This window comes from Carettochelys insculpta, chromosome 15 (genome assembly GCF_033958435.1).
Source record: "Carettochelys insculpta isolate YL-2023 chromosome 15, ASM3395843v1, whole genome shotgun sequence".
Taxonomy (NCBI): Eukaryota; Metazoa; Chordata; order Testudines; family Carettochelyidae; genus Carettochelys; species Carettochelys insculpta.
In genome coordinates this window covers 7,271,201-7,285,962 of record NC_134151.1, presented here as the reverse complement: position 1 = coordinate 7,285,962, position 14,762 = coordinate 7,271,201, and the positions used below count along the sequence as shown (strand labels likewise).

General features: G+C 40.5%; 2 protein-coding genes across 2 annotated transcripts in view; one reads left to right on the top strand and one right to left on the bottom strand.

Annotated features, from left to right (window-relative positions):
• Window positions 1-14,762, top strand: part of DOCK2 (dedicator of cytokinesis 2) — a 454,537-nt gene that overhangs the window by 183,914 nt on the left and 255,861 nt on the right. The window lies entirely within an intron of this gene.
• Window positions 5,285-14,762, bottom strand: part of INSYN2B (inhibitory synaptic factor family member 2B) — a 33,022-nt gene continuing 23,544 nt past the window's right edge. The window contains exon 3 of the mRNA XM_075009556.1: window positions 5,285-5,471. Within this exon, the coding sequence (XP_074865657.1) occupies window positions 5,285-5,471 (187 nt within the window). The remainder of the gene's footprint in view (window positions 5,472-14,762) is intronic.

The following is a 14,762-nucleotide window of genomic DNA, read 5'->3' as shown; positions in this document are numbered from 1 at the left end:
GAGGAGAGAAGATTATGTGCCATAAAGCAAAATTATCCACATCTTCTATTTGGAATATTGTTGATCCATACTTCCTTCTAAAACTGATGGCCTTTTGCACTCACTTTGTTCTTTTGATGCAATCTCTATCATTGCATTATTTCACATATTGGTTTCACTCTGGTAGATCAACAAACAGCATGCTTTAGAAACCAGAATGTGGCTGGCATAGTACGCTTCACTGTTTACTGGTTATTACCAGAGCAACAATTTACAAAACTAAAATGGTTAATGTTAGAGTCTGATATGTTCTGAAGTGTGTAAATCCAATCCAATAAACCACTTATAGTTTAAATTCTCCTTCTCCACCTAGAGCAGTGGTTCTCTGCATTTCCAGAGTACTACACCCTTTTCAGGAGTCTGATTTGTCTTGAGTACCTGTGGGTTTCACCTCACTTAAAAACTACTTTCTTACAAAATAGGTTTGCTATTTTTGGTCCTATGTCATCATACTATTACTGAAAAAAATGCTTGCTTTCTCATGTTTACCATATAATTATATCATAAATTAATTGGAATGTGAATATTTTACTTACGTCAGTGTACAGTGCATGCAGCAATATAGACAAGTGGTTCTCTGTGACATTTTAGTTTGTACTGACTTCATTCATGCTTTTTGTGTAACCTGTTAAAGTAGGCAGATATCTAGATGAATTTGCATAGCCCGTGGAAGATTTCTGTGTTCCCAGGGGTGTGCATACTCCAGATTGAGAACCACTGATCAGTGATTCATGAATATGAATTCGTAAAGATACTATGCATTACCCCATCCTTCTACTTATCTCCAAGAACAATCTTTTTTTCTTCTGTACTCCCCTCAAATATTTATTAACTGAGTCTTGAAACCTAAAAAAGTCAGTTTATTGCAAAAGATAATATCACCTTAAAACAGTCCTGAAATTTACAAAACATTACATTTGATCATTACATTTCATTAAGAAGGTGCTCTATATTTGAGCTAGTGTAATTACCAAGTCTTGTGACAGTTGGTAGGACAACTGCATTTTTTTATTGAACTGAAAAAACAATAGTTTCATAACCTCAGTAACCTATGTCATACCAGAGTCAGGATCTATGCCTATACTGTTTCTTTTTAAAGAAATACATTGATTTTCTTTGAAAAATATAATAACTTAAAGTACAATAGTTCTGGTGTATATATAATGTCATATGCTATACGGTATTTCAGAAAGAGCTTGGTATATTTTTCACATACATGTCAATTTTTTCATAAGTTGACTTTATTTTTTGTATACCAGTGTTATCAAATGGTTGTGTGTGTGTGTGTGTGTGTGTGTGTGTGTGTGTGTGTGTGTGTGTGTGTGTGTGTGTGTGTATTTTACTCCTCTTATGGGAGCCACTTTGGCATACTACACAGTAAACTGTTACAGTATAGAATCCTTTCTGTCCAACATTAATTGTTTTGTCATCTACAAATCTGTATATTTCTATGAGTAGACTAATCCTGATGTTACCATGATTGAGCAGTGCATCTCTGGGGCCATTTGTTCTCCTGTTCCCTATTTGATGCATTGTAATGGGAAGTCGCATATCACATCTTGTTATGATTGTGTCACACTTGTTCACCAAAGGATCTAAGGTACCTGTTTATAACCTAGTAATATAGTTTATTTAGATAGTGAAAATCTACACATTTCTGTGTTCAGGCTAAGTAAAATGGAGAAAATAGATAAGGACCAATTTAAGTGACTTTGTGTCTCTAGCTCTTTGCTATGACAACAGATGTAGGTGACGTCTGTATGTCTGACAGACATTTCCAGTGTGTTCTCTTAGCAGAAATCACCTCTTTGTGTATAATATGTAAATATTATACCCTCTGCCTTTTTTAAGGCAAGACAATCTTAGCTCTGTAGCTATAGTTTTTTTCTGTGATGTGCACAATTTATATTACTGTTTCTTTGTTTTACTGCATCTTTGTAATCAGCTGTGCTTGAGACTGGTGTGAAATTAAATGGGTTAGCTTAATATACTTAACGTTAATTTCTCCTCTACTCCCAGACTGAGTGCAGAAAACAGTTCAAGTCCAGAATGGTGACAGAGCAACCCACCACAGGCTGGCTCTGCTAATACATCCTGCTAACAAGTTTTCATATAGCTAGGAAATATTTAAGTGATTGCTGTTTACTCACTGACGCATTTGGTGCCTTATGTCTTTCTCATATAAAATAGATGGGAAAGATTGTCCGGAAAGCGAGTGTTTATGTTATGGGATGAGGTAAATGGATATGATAGTGAAGTCCTCTAACAAGGGTTAAATTCTGATTGTAGGTAGCTCTACAAATCTTTATTGAAGGTAGCTTGTAGGCATACCTAGGTCATCATTTTGCTATGAGACTTTAAAGTGAAATTTTCGTCTGATAAAGGTTCGGATGGATGGCATTGAGGGGTCACTGTCCCTCAGTGACTTTCTTATCTAATGAGTTTAATTCTTGGTAATTGCCAGTCCCAAAAACTCTCACACCACTGAGTCATGCTAATTTCTTTACTTTCCATGCCTCATCACCTCCCAACAAAGACTAGTTACACCTAACCAAGCTCTGTTATGCTTGGGTCTGCCCTTAATGGCTACGTCTACACTAGCCCCAAACTTCAAAATGGCCACGCAAATAGCCATTTCAAAATTTACTAATGAAGCACTGAAATGCATATTCAGCGCTTCATTAGTATGTGGGCGGCCGCGGCGCTTCAAAATTGACGCGGCTCGCCCCGATGGGGCTCCTTTTCGAAAGGACCCTGCCTACTTCGAAGTCCCCTTATTCCCATCTGCTCATGGGAATAAGGGGACTTTGAAGTAGGCGGGGTCCTTTCGAAAAGGAGCCCCGTCGGGACGAGCCACGCGGTGGCGAGCCGCGTCAATTTCGAAGCGCCACGGCCGCCCGCATGCTAATGAAGAGCTGAATATGCATTTCAGCACTTCATTAGTAAACTTCGAAATGGCCATTTGTGTGGCCATTTCGAAGTTTGGGGCTAGTGTAGACACGGCCAATGACTCCTGAAAAACCTTATTACTTCAGTGGGTTTGTGCTGGTGTAATTGATTGTCGTTAATATCTGGAACTTATGAAATGGTCTTGCTGATATACAACAATGAATAGAAGTTAACTTCTCTTAGCTAACGTTACACACTAATGGACACTTTCATCACTGAAGTAATAAGATACTACATAACTCTTGAGCAAGAATGTGCCATGTTAGTATATTAAAGTCTCTTTGAGAGTGGGACTGCCCTCTGCTCTGCTACATAGACTGCTGTTGAGGCTTTAATGTTTGGCTGTTATGTTTCCTCTGTTAGTTAGAGTTGGTCCTGTTTTGAGCAGAGGGCTGAACACGATGACTTCTTGAGGTCTGTTCCAGCCCTAAGATTCTGTGATTCTGTGAAACTTTTTCTAAGCATTTTGCATGGAAGGTAATGCAAAAGGCTGTTTTTCTTGGGGGGGAAAAAGTGTTTTTTTTAAATATGATGACTAGTAGCCACTAGACATTTTGAAAATCCACTCTAGCACATGTTGAGAAGTTAATACATTTAGCATACTATCTTTACTAACATCTGAACATCAAGTATATTACTGGTTTACCATCTGAAATGCTGTGAGTGTATTTTGTTGGGTCAATGAGCATATGAAGGGGCATTTTCATGTAGTATGAAGGATCTTAGCTGCATAATGATAGACACAGATAGAGATGTTTCATAAAGCTGTTGCTTTTTAGGAAAGGGTGTTAATAAGTATGACTCCAACACCCAATTGCAGTAAAATAATTGTTAGTTTCTGAATAATACCAAAAACCAGGTGTCTGGTCTTGAATCTTACAATGTTTTCAAGTCTTGCAAATGACTGATGTGTTATACTAATGTAATGTGATATGTACAGTGATTTTCTTTTTTTTAAGATGGTATAGTGTTTTCCAGCCAGGGAACCCGCCAACCCTGGGCCTTGAGACCAAGAATCCCAGCAGCCCCAAGGCTGGAAGCAGGTTGGGGTGTGGAGCTCCACTGGCAGCTCCAAACCCTGGAGACCTGGCTGGGAATGGGGGAACCCTGGCAGCCCTGGAGCATGGAGCTTGGCCAACAGCTCCAACCCTGGGGTCCTAGCTGGGGCCAAGGAATCCTGGCAGCCCTGGGTATGGGAGCCAGCTGGGGCTGGGAACTCCACTAGCAGCTCCAGTCCCAGCAACTTGGCTGGGACTGGGGGAACCCTGGCAACTCGGGGGCAGGGAACCAGCTGGTGTACGGAGCTCTGGTGGTAGCTCCAGCCCTGGGGGACATGGGGTAGCAGTGGTCCCCACCAGCCCTGCAGCAGGGAGCTGGCTGGGGTATGGAGCCCCGCTGACAGCCCCAACTGTGGGAACCATAGGGTAGGTGTGAGGCAGTGAGCTGGCTGTATACCAACCCTTCTTTTTATTTAGGGGAAAAAAAACACTGGATGGCTCTACACACACACACACACACACACACACACACACACACACACACACACACACACACACACACACACACACACACACGTGTGTGTGTGTGCATGTACACATGCAGAGTCCTCTGCGAGCGTGTGCATGTTGTGTATACATGTATTTTATATAATATATACATACACACACACACATACACGCAGAGGGTACACACACATGCAGAATCCTCTCTGCCTGTGCGCACGCATGTGTATATATCTATATACACACGTGTGCATGCAGAGGACTCTGTGTGTGTGTGTGTGTGTGTGTGTGTGTGTGTGTTTATCCTCTGCCTTGGAGAGGAGGTTTTCTAGACATCTGTTTTCCACCCCATAGTATTGGCTGCACCACTGGCAACAAGATCAGGGAATGACTTTTAGTCCATGTTTGTAACTAGGCATGAAGAGAGAATTAAGACAGGATTTGCTTCTTTAATTTGTCTTCATCCAGTTAAATGGTAACTTCAGCATTATCTGAAGGTAAAAGTTTTGTATTTAGAAAGTGTACGAAGATGTCCTTGTGAAACAAAAAGATAGATTGCATTCCACTTCAAAATATCCATCTCTTTTATTCATTGTTTTTATTAAATGAGCAAATTCCATTCTAAGTTTTCAGATACCTTAAACATTTTCAGTTGCCTGTTTGTGATCTCATAGTTGTCCCTTTTATAGTCTATAATATATATATATATATATATATATATATATATATATATATATGTTTTAATGTCTTCTGAAATGTAGCATTTCGGAGTTCTGTATGTTAGCTAAAGACATTCACATCCACCAGAAGCATTTCTTTTTCACCTTTTTTGTTTTTCTTCTTAATTCCTGTTTCTCAGGAATTGGATGGTCAGGTGGTAATTTGGGGGGTGGAGCTGTGGCAAGAGTTTCATCCACTTGGTCCAGTGTTTTCAAAACCTGATGAAATCTACCTTCTTGTTGTCTGAAGTCATATTCCACACTAAGAAATATACAGGAGAAAAAAGTTAGTAACCTGTAAATTATCAATGACAAGGCTAGAAATACACATATCTTCAGACTTTGTTGCCAAGAATATTTTCTCATTCAGTTAGCTGACATTATCGAGACTGACTCTAATGAGAACAATTGAAGGTTGTGCTGTTAAGACGGGGGCTGGTGTGGCAGTGGTTATTCAAGGGACTCCTCTTTACTCACATGAGGTGAAGGTTATGGCATTGGGACCAAGCACATTCATTCAGATATTAAGTAAATGTGCAAATGGGAATGTCCTTAAAAGCAAACCAGGATCAAGGAATCACAGAGGGGAGCTGACAGCCTTTGTGGGTCCCTGGACAAAAGGCAGGCCGAGAGCAGAAGGGGTGGGACTGAGGACACCCTGCCCTCAATACTGCCCCAGAGAGTGCTGTACTCGCTTGCCCCCTAGCCCTTAGTACTGCCTAGAGCGTGCAGCACAGCCACGAGTTAAAGGGCCTGGGGCTCTGACTGCTATTGTTGCTACTGTGGCAGCTGGGACCCTGGACCCCATTGAAGGGCGGGACCCTGGAGCAACTCCCTCTTTTCCCTCCCCTCCATATTGGTGGGCTTGCACTCACAGGTAGGTGATCTTAAGAAAACTATTAGGCAACATTTTACTTTATTCTAAGAACAATTCACACACATGCTCCCTCATTCACCCATTTTCCTTCCGTCTCAGATTATATAAACAAAAGGAAACCAATTGTTCCTACTACAGGTAGATACATTTATCTGATCGTGTGTCTATTTGTGTGTATCCTTAGAACAATTTAAAAATTATTGTAGTTATGAAAGTGACCCATAAAATTACCTTCTCATTGCTGTTGAGTCTGTGATAGCCCACGTATTCCATAGGATGGAAAGGCTACAGGTTGCTAATACTGATTACTTTTTTATTACAGCATTAAATGAATTGTCATGTAAAAGCCTGTTTAAACTGTCAGTGAGTTAAGTTTTCTAATGGTGATTCTTTCTTTAATAGAAAATATTCTTGCTCTTGTGAGTGGGTGTCACTTGCCATCAACAGTTCTGCCTTGTTGGGTTGCATTATAGTTCAGGAAGATGTCAAGGGTCACCTCCATGCAATAATAGTAAGCAGCTTAACCATAAAACAGAATGGCTTCAATTTTACTACACTTGTCTAAATAAATACATTTCTGACTGGCATTTTTCTTCCAATATTCATTGGTAAAAGAGAAGAGCTGTTTGGTGCCTGTTGTCTCGAACACAAATGTATTGCTTAAAATTAATGAGCAGAACACAATATTTTTACCAAAATAATCTGTTTTATTGTCAGTTTGTTGATTTAATATAACTGCATCTCGAAAAGGCTCCATCATGGGAGACATTACAAAAATTAAAGTACGTGACATGGGTTCTTCTATAAGGTGTGTACATCAAAAGACAGAACATGACAGATGAATGTTATTAGAATCAGAGAGGAAGAGGATGAGTGTAAAAGTAATGACAATATGTGTTTCTATAGCCAATGTGCCTTAGTTTGGGGTTCCAGTTAAAACCCATCTCTGGATGTATCTATCAGATAATCTTGCTGTCCTTCAACCTATGCTCAACTGGAAATTTCCTGTACAGGTCAAGTTAGAAGAGAGTCTTGAAGGATTTGAATGAGTACAGGGTAGATGCCTTACAGACTAGTTCAAGGATGATGTTTATTTTGTATAGGGTTATTTTAGGGAGTTTTTTTTCCCAATGTGACATGTCAATGACGTGTCCTATAGAAATAGTCACCAAAGAGGTTGATGACAATTCTGGGAGACTCCAATGCAACTTTGGAAATTTTGCTACCCTATATAGGGCACATAAAATATGTAAGTCCTGATTGGGGAGTACTGGACAGCGTCAATTCTGGCATTATTGGTAGAGTGGAGAGAGTGGAGAGGAGTTGAGGATATGCAATAAGGAACAAGAGTGAAGAAGAGAGTGGCATAGCTGTAAATGTGTCAAAACTGAGGACAAAAGACTGAACTTGAACAAGAGAACTAGTAGGAAGATTAAAAATGGGCACATGTTGAATCCAATGATCCAAACCACAGGTGACTGATGCTTTTATTAGTTGCTCTTTGAATAGGCAGGAGAGGAGACAATATGGATGTTGTGAAGGCCAGAGGGAGATGACTTATCAATAATCAAGTTGGCAGATGAGGGCTTGGATGTGTTTTAATAGTGTGAGCAGGAATACAAGGGTTGGGATAAACTATACATTTCCTTGGGATTATGTTATATTGATTTTCAAGTGCAGCTTAGGCTCCAAAGTGCCAAGACCATTTTGGAAATGAGAATTACTTGTCGTCTTAGAGATGCTATGGGTCAAGAAGTGCCCAGGCTTCCATACAGCCTAGAAGGGTGTAGCAAAGGAGTGGCATACCTATGTAAGTCTGGAGATTTTTATGCAAATAACAAAGGTCTCATTAATGGTACATAGTTATGTAAAATGCTAGCTGTGACATGCATCCATTCCCCTCCTCCTCAAGTCCATAAAATCTCCTGTCAAAATCTTCCTCTCCCATCTTGAGTTGTCTTTATGCCCCGACTCTCTTTTGCTCTCCTAATCTTCCCTCAGCATCTCCCCATCTATGTTTCTGGCTCCCTGTTCTCTGTTTCCATATCCCCCTTCCTCTTTCCCTCCCTACTTGAACCATGGCATTCAGCAGCACTGTAGGAACTAAGGTGTGGCAAGGATAACACCTTACATCAAAGTGCTCACTGGTCTGCACTGCATGGCAGAATGCAACAAGCACACACTTATTTCTCCACAGAGTAAGAGCAATGCTGAGCAGTTTGATATAAGGTGCTATTCTCACCACACCATCAAAACCCTCTCCTTGGCTCACCACCAACTTCCATGTCTGCTCTCCTGTCTTTTTATTGACCAGTAAGTCTTTAAAATATGTTCTTCTGAGGAGGGACTCCATTTGCAGTGGAAAAAGTCATCATTCTCGAGGCCATTCAATATCATGAGAGCTGAAGATGTAGAAAAGAAAAAGGAGTCAAAGTTAACAGAGCAGGATGGAAATACTCAGCACGTGATTCAGCAGAGGAGGAGGGACGTGCCTGGGAAAAACAGCTCTGTGAGACATACATATTTCATAATGTACATTTTGGCATGTACTGGTGAGGTTTGGAAGAGAACATTATACAATATGACACAGGAAAACTTACTGAAGTTTAGTAAGTGTCTAAAGTGTCTGACCACAAACTCCACCCCTGACAAAACAACCAACTTGATATAAAGTATGTTCTCTAAGTAAGTCTAATTCTGCAAGCTTTATTCATATGAATAACCTTTATTTATGCTAGTAGGACAATTGTCTGCAAAACATCTGTTTATATAAGTCATGGGTTCCACTTAGATTAATTGGAGTATTCATGTGTATTACAGGATGTAGGAACAGGCTCTCATTTAGCTTTCACAGGGAAAAAAAGAAAGAAAAAACAATCCTAATTAGAAAGGACCACAGAAGCTCCAGAGGAGTTGTTAGTCATGCTTTTGCAAGCTGTACTCTCACTGATGTCTGTGTAATAGATTTGGTATGCTTCTCATGGAAACCCTGAAATCAGATCACTTAGATGCTTTGTTTTTTGAGCAATCATTAACAAATTTCCTTTTGTGGCTAATGTGGCCTGGTAGTTCAAACCCAAGAAATTAGCAGGTGCACCTTAACTTCTTGAGTTAATCTCAGGGCATTCTGTACCATAGGTTATTGTGATCTAGTATGGTGAATTGCACAATACCTTCAACTCTCCTGAAGTTACTATAGAACTCCCCATAGAAATAGATCAGCCTCTAGGAGGGAACTTACCAAAGCAAGTGGAATTGAAGTAAACTCTGCCAGTTTATTGTCAGTGTTTGCATATGGGAGGGTTTAAGTAGGGTTTCTATGTCTCACTGATGTCACTTCTGAGCCCAGCACCACATCATCTCCTAACAGTCAGGGTGGCCAATTGCAAGTCCTGGAACTTGCTCAGTGCAGAGGGAGCTGTTAAAGAATTTAGCTGTCCAATTCTAACAAGTCTTTCTGAGCATGAAGGAATTAAGATTTTCCCAATTCATAATTTATGCAAATTTGGGCAAATTTTCACAAAACCAGCAAAAGGCCCATTTCTGACAAGCAGGGCTGATTTCCTCACTTTTGCCCCCACCTCCAACATATTTAAATTCCCTGATCAAGGAGGTGCTAGAGCTTCTTTCAACATATTTTCCTGTACTTTGTCCTTGGAAATGGCTGAACCATTTTAGCTGAAATTTTCTAATCAAGCCTGAGGCAGATACCTGACATGGAAAATTTCCACACAGTTAATCTTTGTCAACATTTTGTAAGCAGCTTAAAAGATTTTTTTTTTTTCATGGAAGTATCAGGTAATCTTAACCACAGACAGCATTCCTGTCTCCTTTTGTCATAATAAATATTAGGTCTACAGACTATAAGGATTACAAAGATCTCTATCCCCCCATATTCCTGAGCAGACATTAACAAGTTGCAACTGCAATCTGGCTGCCTCTTAACTAGATAGTTCAGCCAATTGCAAGCCTCAGAGTGGACATACATGTCGTATAATGATCACTTGGGAATTAAGCATAGATAAAATCAACATACTTAGACTTGCTCCCCCTGTCTCTCATTCATGATTAATAACCATAAAAATGAGTCCTCAAACATCTTGTTTGTCATGTTAACTATACTCATTCGGAGTATACAAAGAGATGAAAAATGAGAATTACTCTATGGGAAACCAAATGAATCATTTCAACAAATAATTTATATTTAGATTGACATATGAACCACATGAAGTCTTCTGCATACTCCTTACTCGTGCTCATCCACCCTCCTCCTTTTCTAGTCATTCTGTCTCAATGGCTGTAAAATTTCTGAACTGATGCTTTTCTCCATGTTAACACCCCACTCTTACTTTATCAAGGACAGGATCATAAATGCTTCCTTCTGTGGAGATGTCTGAGTGTGTTGCTGGTAACAATAGAATGCTTAGGCAGCAATGATCTATAGTGTGAGATGTCTGTGGCCACACTATATGGCTTTATTCCAGGCATCTGAAAGATCATCAGGGTTGTTTGTGATCTGGGCAGCCTGGTTAATTAAGGATGACCGGATGGCTTCTGCCAGTCCATGGGTGGGCAGTGTCATGTCCTGATCTCAGGTCTAGAGCTTGATGTGTAAGGACTTTAACTCCAAGGTACACTATAAGACACAGTGCCAGGCAGCGGTGACTGATGACTTCAAACCTCTCAAGGTTAGTTATCAGGAATACATCTCTGTTACTGATAAATCAAACCATCTTATGCCAGTAGTCACTGCTGGCAATATATTTAAAATGTCTCCAGCTTCCTTTTGTCTTCCTTAAGCAATATCTCTGTCTGACAGAGGCAATTGCTGAGTCACCTTCAAATATCCAGAATTCTGATGTTGAGTCCTTCAAGTGTCATAAAATGCAGGGTGTCTCAGCCCTCTTCTGCAGTTGGAATTTAATCTAGAGAGAGAAAATCTTGATTCCTGCAGTCTACACATCTGGACACATTGGGCTGTAATAGCTGAAAACTAAAAAAGCCTTGCAGTGAGAAATGATTATAGATTCTTTAAGAATTTGTACCTGGAATTGTTATAAACACACTGCATGTAGTGTACAGCTTCCCTTGTAAGAGATTAAACCACAACTAATCTGTGAGCACTCTTCAGACCTTTAGGGTGAACATCTTGGTCAATCACCTATAAATATTCCCCTGTAAATTGGAAACTTAAATGACAAATTCTCCCCTGTGTATAAGAAGCAGAATTACAGGTCTGAAGTATTTAGTCTCCCTTCTTACCAATGAAACCAAGAGAAAAATAGATTTCACATTTGTTTCTATGGAAACCTTTGACCCTTCCTTTTTCAAGTGGTGTCCATTCACTCAGATTAATCATATTAAAGTCCACAGAACTTAGGTCATTTAGTGTATGCAACGTGACTTGACTTATTCTTGGATGCCAGGTGAATAGCTTATTACAGAATAACATAAATATGTCAATGAAATAGTTTTTTTTCCTCAAAGTAATGTGTTAATCTAAATAAAACACGTCAGTTAATTCTGACATATTTGACAAACTACTGTATTTAGTGGTGGGTGTAAGGAAACAGTATTGTCAGCTATTGTTACTGTGCAAATGTGAGTTACAGTGTGTTATACTATTTTGCTGATTTGCATTAATGCTGGTGAAAGTTTTGTGCCTTACAGTCATGGCCAGTGGGTAAGGGAGGTTGAGCCTCCCTAAACAGCCAGGCATAGCTCCACTCACACAGCTCCAAGGGCTGTGTTACTCTGGGGGTAGCACCACACCACCAGCCTCTCCTCAAATCATGATTTAAAGATTCACATTGTAGAAAACCCACCATTTACACTAGTTTAAACCTGCAAGTTACCCATGGCCCCATGCTGCAGAAGAAGGTGAAAAATACTTATATCTGTGCCAATCTCACCCAGGGGACAATTTCTGTCTGAGCATGTGGGCAACACCCACCAAGCAGATATCTAGGAAACGATTGCCTTTAGTAAGTTGGAGCTTTCCCCATATAGTCCCATCACGAGTCACTGGAGATATTTGCTGCTCGCAGTCACAGATCACCTACCTTTGTTGTAGACAGTCCTGTTATCCCATCCATAAACTTAACAACTGGAAGGCAGCTAGGTCTCTCTCTCTCCTGCAACCCCTATCCCCAACTGCTCCCCTTGGAAGACTGTTCCAGAACTGAACTTTGATGGTTAGAAACCTTGTTCTAATTTCAAGCCCAAACTTGTTGATGGTCTCTGTAACTTTTTAGTCTCATGTCCTCATTAGGACATGACTAACTGTATAACTCCTCTCCCTCCCTGTTGATTTTTGCTCTGATGCATTTATGGAGAGCAATCATACCTCTTCCGTCTGCTATGTCCACAGTGTATAATGAAAAATCATGTTGTTAATCCTTGAATGCATGACCTTGCATGTTGCACTGTTAAATTTCATCCCATTTTGATTCTCAATTTTATAAAGTCACCCAGATAATCTGTTTATGTTATTCTGGTCCTCCTCTGTACTGGCAATACCTCCCAACTTTGTGTCACCTATAAATTTTATCAGTATTAGAGGGGTAGCTGTGTTAGTCTGTATCCACAAAAATGACAAGAAGTCCTGTATCTCCTTATTAATTAACAGATTGTTTTGGAGCATAAGCTTTCATGGGCAAAGACCCACTTCATCAGATGCATGTATCTGCACATGCATTTGATGATGCGGGTCTTTGGCCACAAACTTTTATCAGCACGCCCCCACTTTTTGTGCTAAGATAAATAATAAAAAAGGTTAAATAAAATTGGTCCTAAGACCGATCTCTGAGGAGCTTGTCTAGTAACCTGCCTCTGGCCTGACATGTTACCTTTCAATATGTTCATTGTAGAATCCTTATCCACCTTTCATATTGATTCCCATCTTCTCAGTTTAATAATTTCCCGTGCGGAACTGTATCATATGCATTACTGCAATCTCCGTATAAGCTCAAAAGTTTGTCCCTTTCACCCCAAGAAGCAGGTCTAGTTCACCTTGTCTCTAATATTCTGGAACCACCACACCCACAAAGCCAATATGAGTTCTGTAAGTGCATTGTCGTTGACTATACTGGACAGTTTTTGTAAAGTATAAACTGTTGAGTTTGTGTTTTAATAATTTAAAGCATGGTAGTGTCCAATCATGATCATGGAGATATTTCAAACTACCACTAAGCAGAATGATTTCACAGTGGAAGTCAATTGTATGAGCTGCTGTTAAATCACCATCTCCTAAGAAGACTGGAATTTTGGTACCTACTTTGACCATTATTCTACCTAGCCTGGTGAGTGCACACATCCTTAAATATGAAGGGTGCGATGGTGATGGAGTAGAAGTGACATGGCAACCCTCAAATAAACATTGTGTGATTGATACAGACTTCTGTAAAATAGCTCCATGAATGCTCAATGTTCAACAGGAGATTGAGGTGTTTACTTACTTCATGGGTATATTGGGGTAGTTCAGTAGTGTGTTATAAGGAAAATCAGGTAAGAAGGTTGTCATGGCTCAAGATAAAACACCTCTCGGCAAATTCTTGAAGATTGTGAAGCCAAGGGGAAGCAACTGGCTTGGAGCAGTGGGGCTGGAGCTGTTGCAGCCTGAGAAAAGCCTGACAACTAAGAAGACAGCGAACCTCTGGCTGGGGGGAAAAAAGAGTGACTCTCCCTCTGCTGGGGCAAGGCATGTTCAAACTGATATGGACACTGCTCGGGTGTCAGAAGAAGGTAGGCCTGGCCAGGCTACCACTGGAGGATGGTAGACCAATAGAGAAGATTCTCATGGAGGTAGACTGTTGCTTAAAATCCCTCTCTTACCCAATGCTATTGTAAAAAGATAGTAGATGATAAACATGTTAATCTTCTGGTTTCTTATTCATTCCTGAGCACAAGGTGAATAACTTGAGCACAGCTTGTCTGGAAGGGTCTGACAGCCACCGCAGGGCATGGGACGGGGCTGAGGGAGGCCTCTGGCTTCACATTGCACCCAATAGCAGAAGAAGCGGGTATAGGTCAGTCAGCCCTTAGCTCTTCCCCTGCCCCCACCTCACAGTTAGATGAAGTGGCACTGCCACAGCCGTTCAAAGGGGCCTGCAGTTTAGACCGGTGCCTAAGTAGCAGCAGTGGTCAAAGCGCTGGGCCCCTTTGAAATGTCAGGCCCCTATGTAACTGTCTTGTTCCCCTCCCTGTAGGCAGGCCTGCATAGCCAACATTGTTGGTTGGTTCTAGGGAAGCTAGTAAGCTTGTCTTTGTCCCAGTTCAGTTTGGGAAAGCGCAGGGAGTCCTGAACACTGCAGCGCAGCCTCTAGGAAGCATTCATTAAAAGGGCTTTTACTGCAGTCACTCAACTCTCCCAAAGTATTTTTTATTAACAACAATGAAAGGGCAGAAAGGTGGCTGTGTGGGTGGCTGGCTGCCTGAGTTCCTTCTGAAATGATTACTCAGTATTGCTAGGATTTTACTGTAGGGTTGAATGATGTCGAAGTGTCTGGAGCTGTAAATAGACATCTTTTTATTTTAAATCTCAATCAACAAAATTAATATTGTATTAGAGGTTTTATTAGCTTCCTCTGGAATTAGTAAAACATATAATTAATGCACGTCCTAGAAGAGCTACAGTGTCATCCTCAAGCTGCTTTGGTGACCTGTAAGCTAATGAGG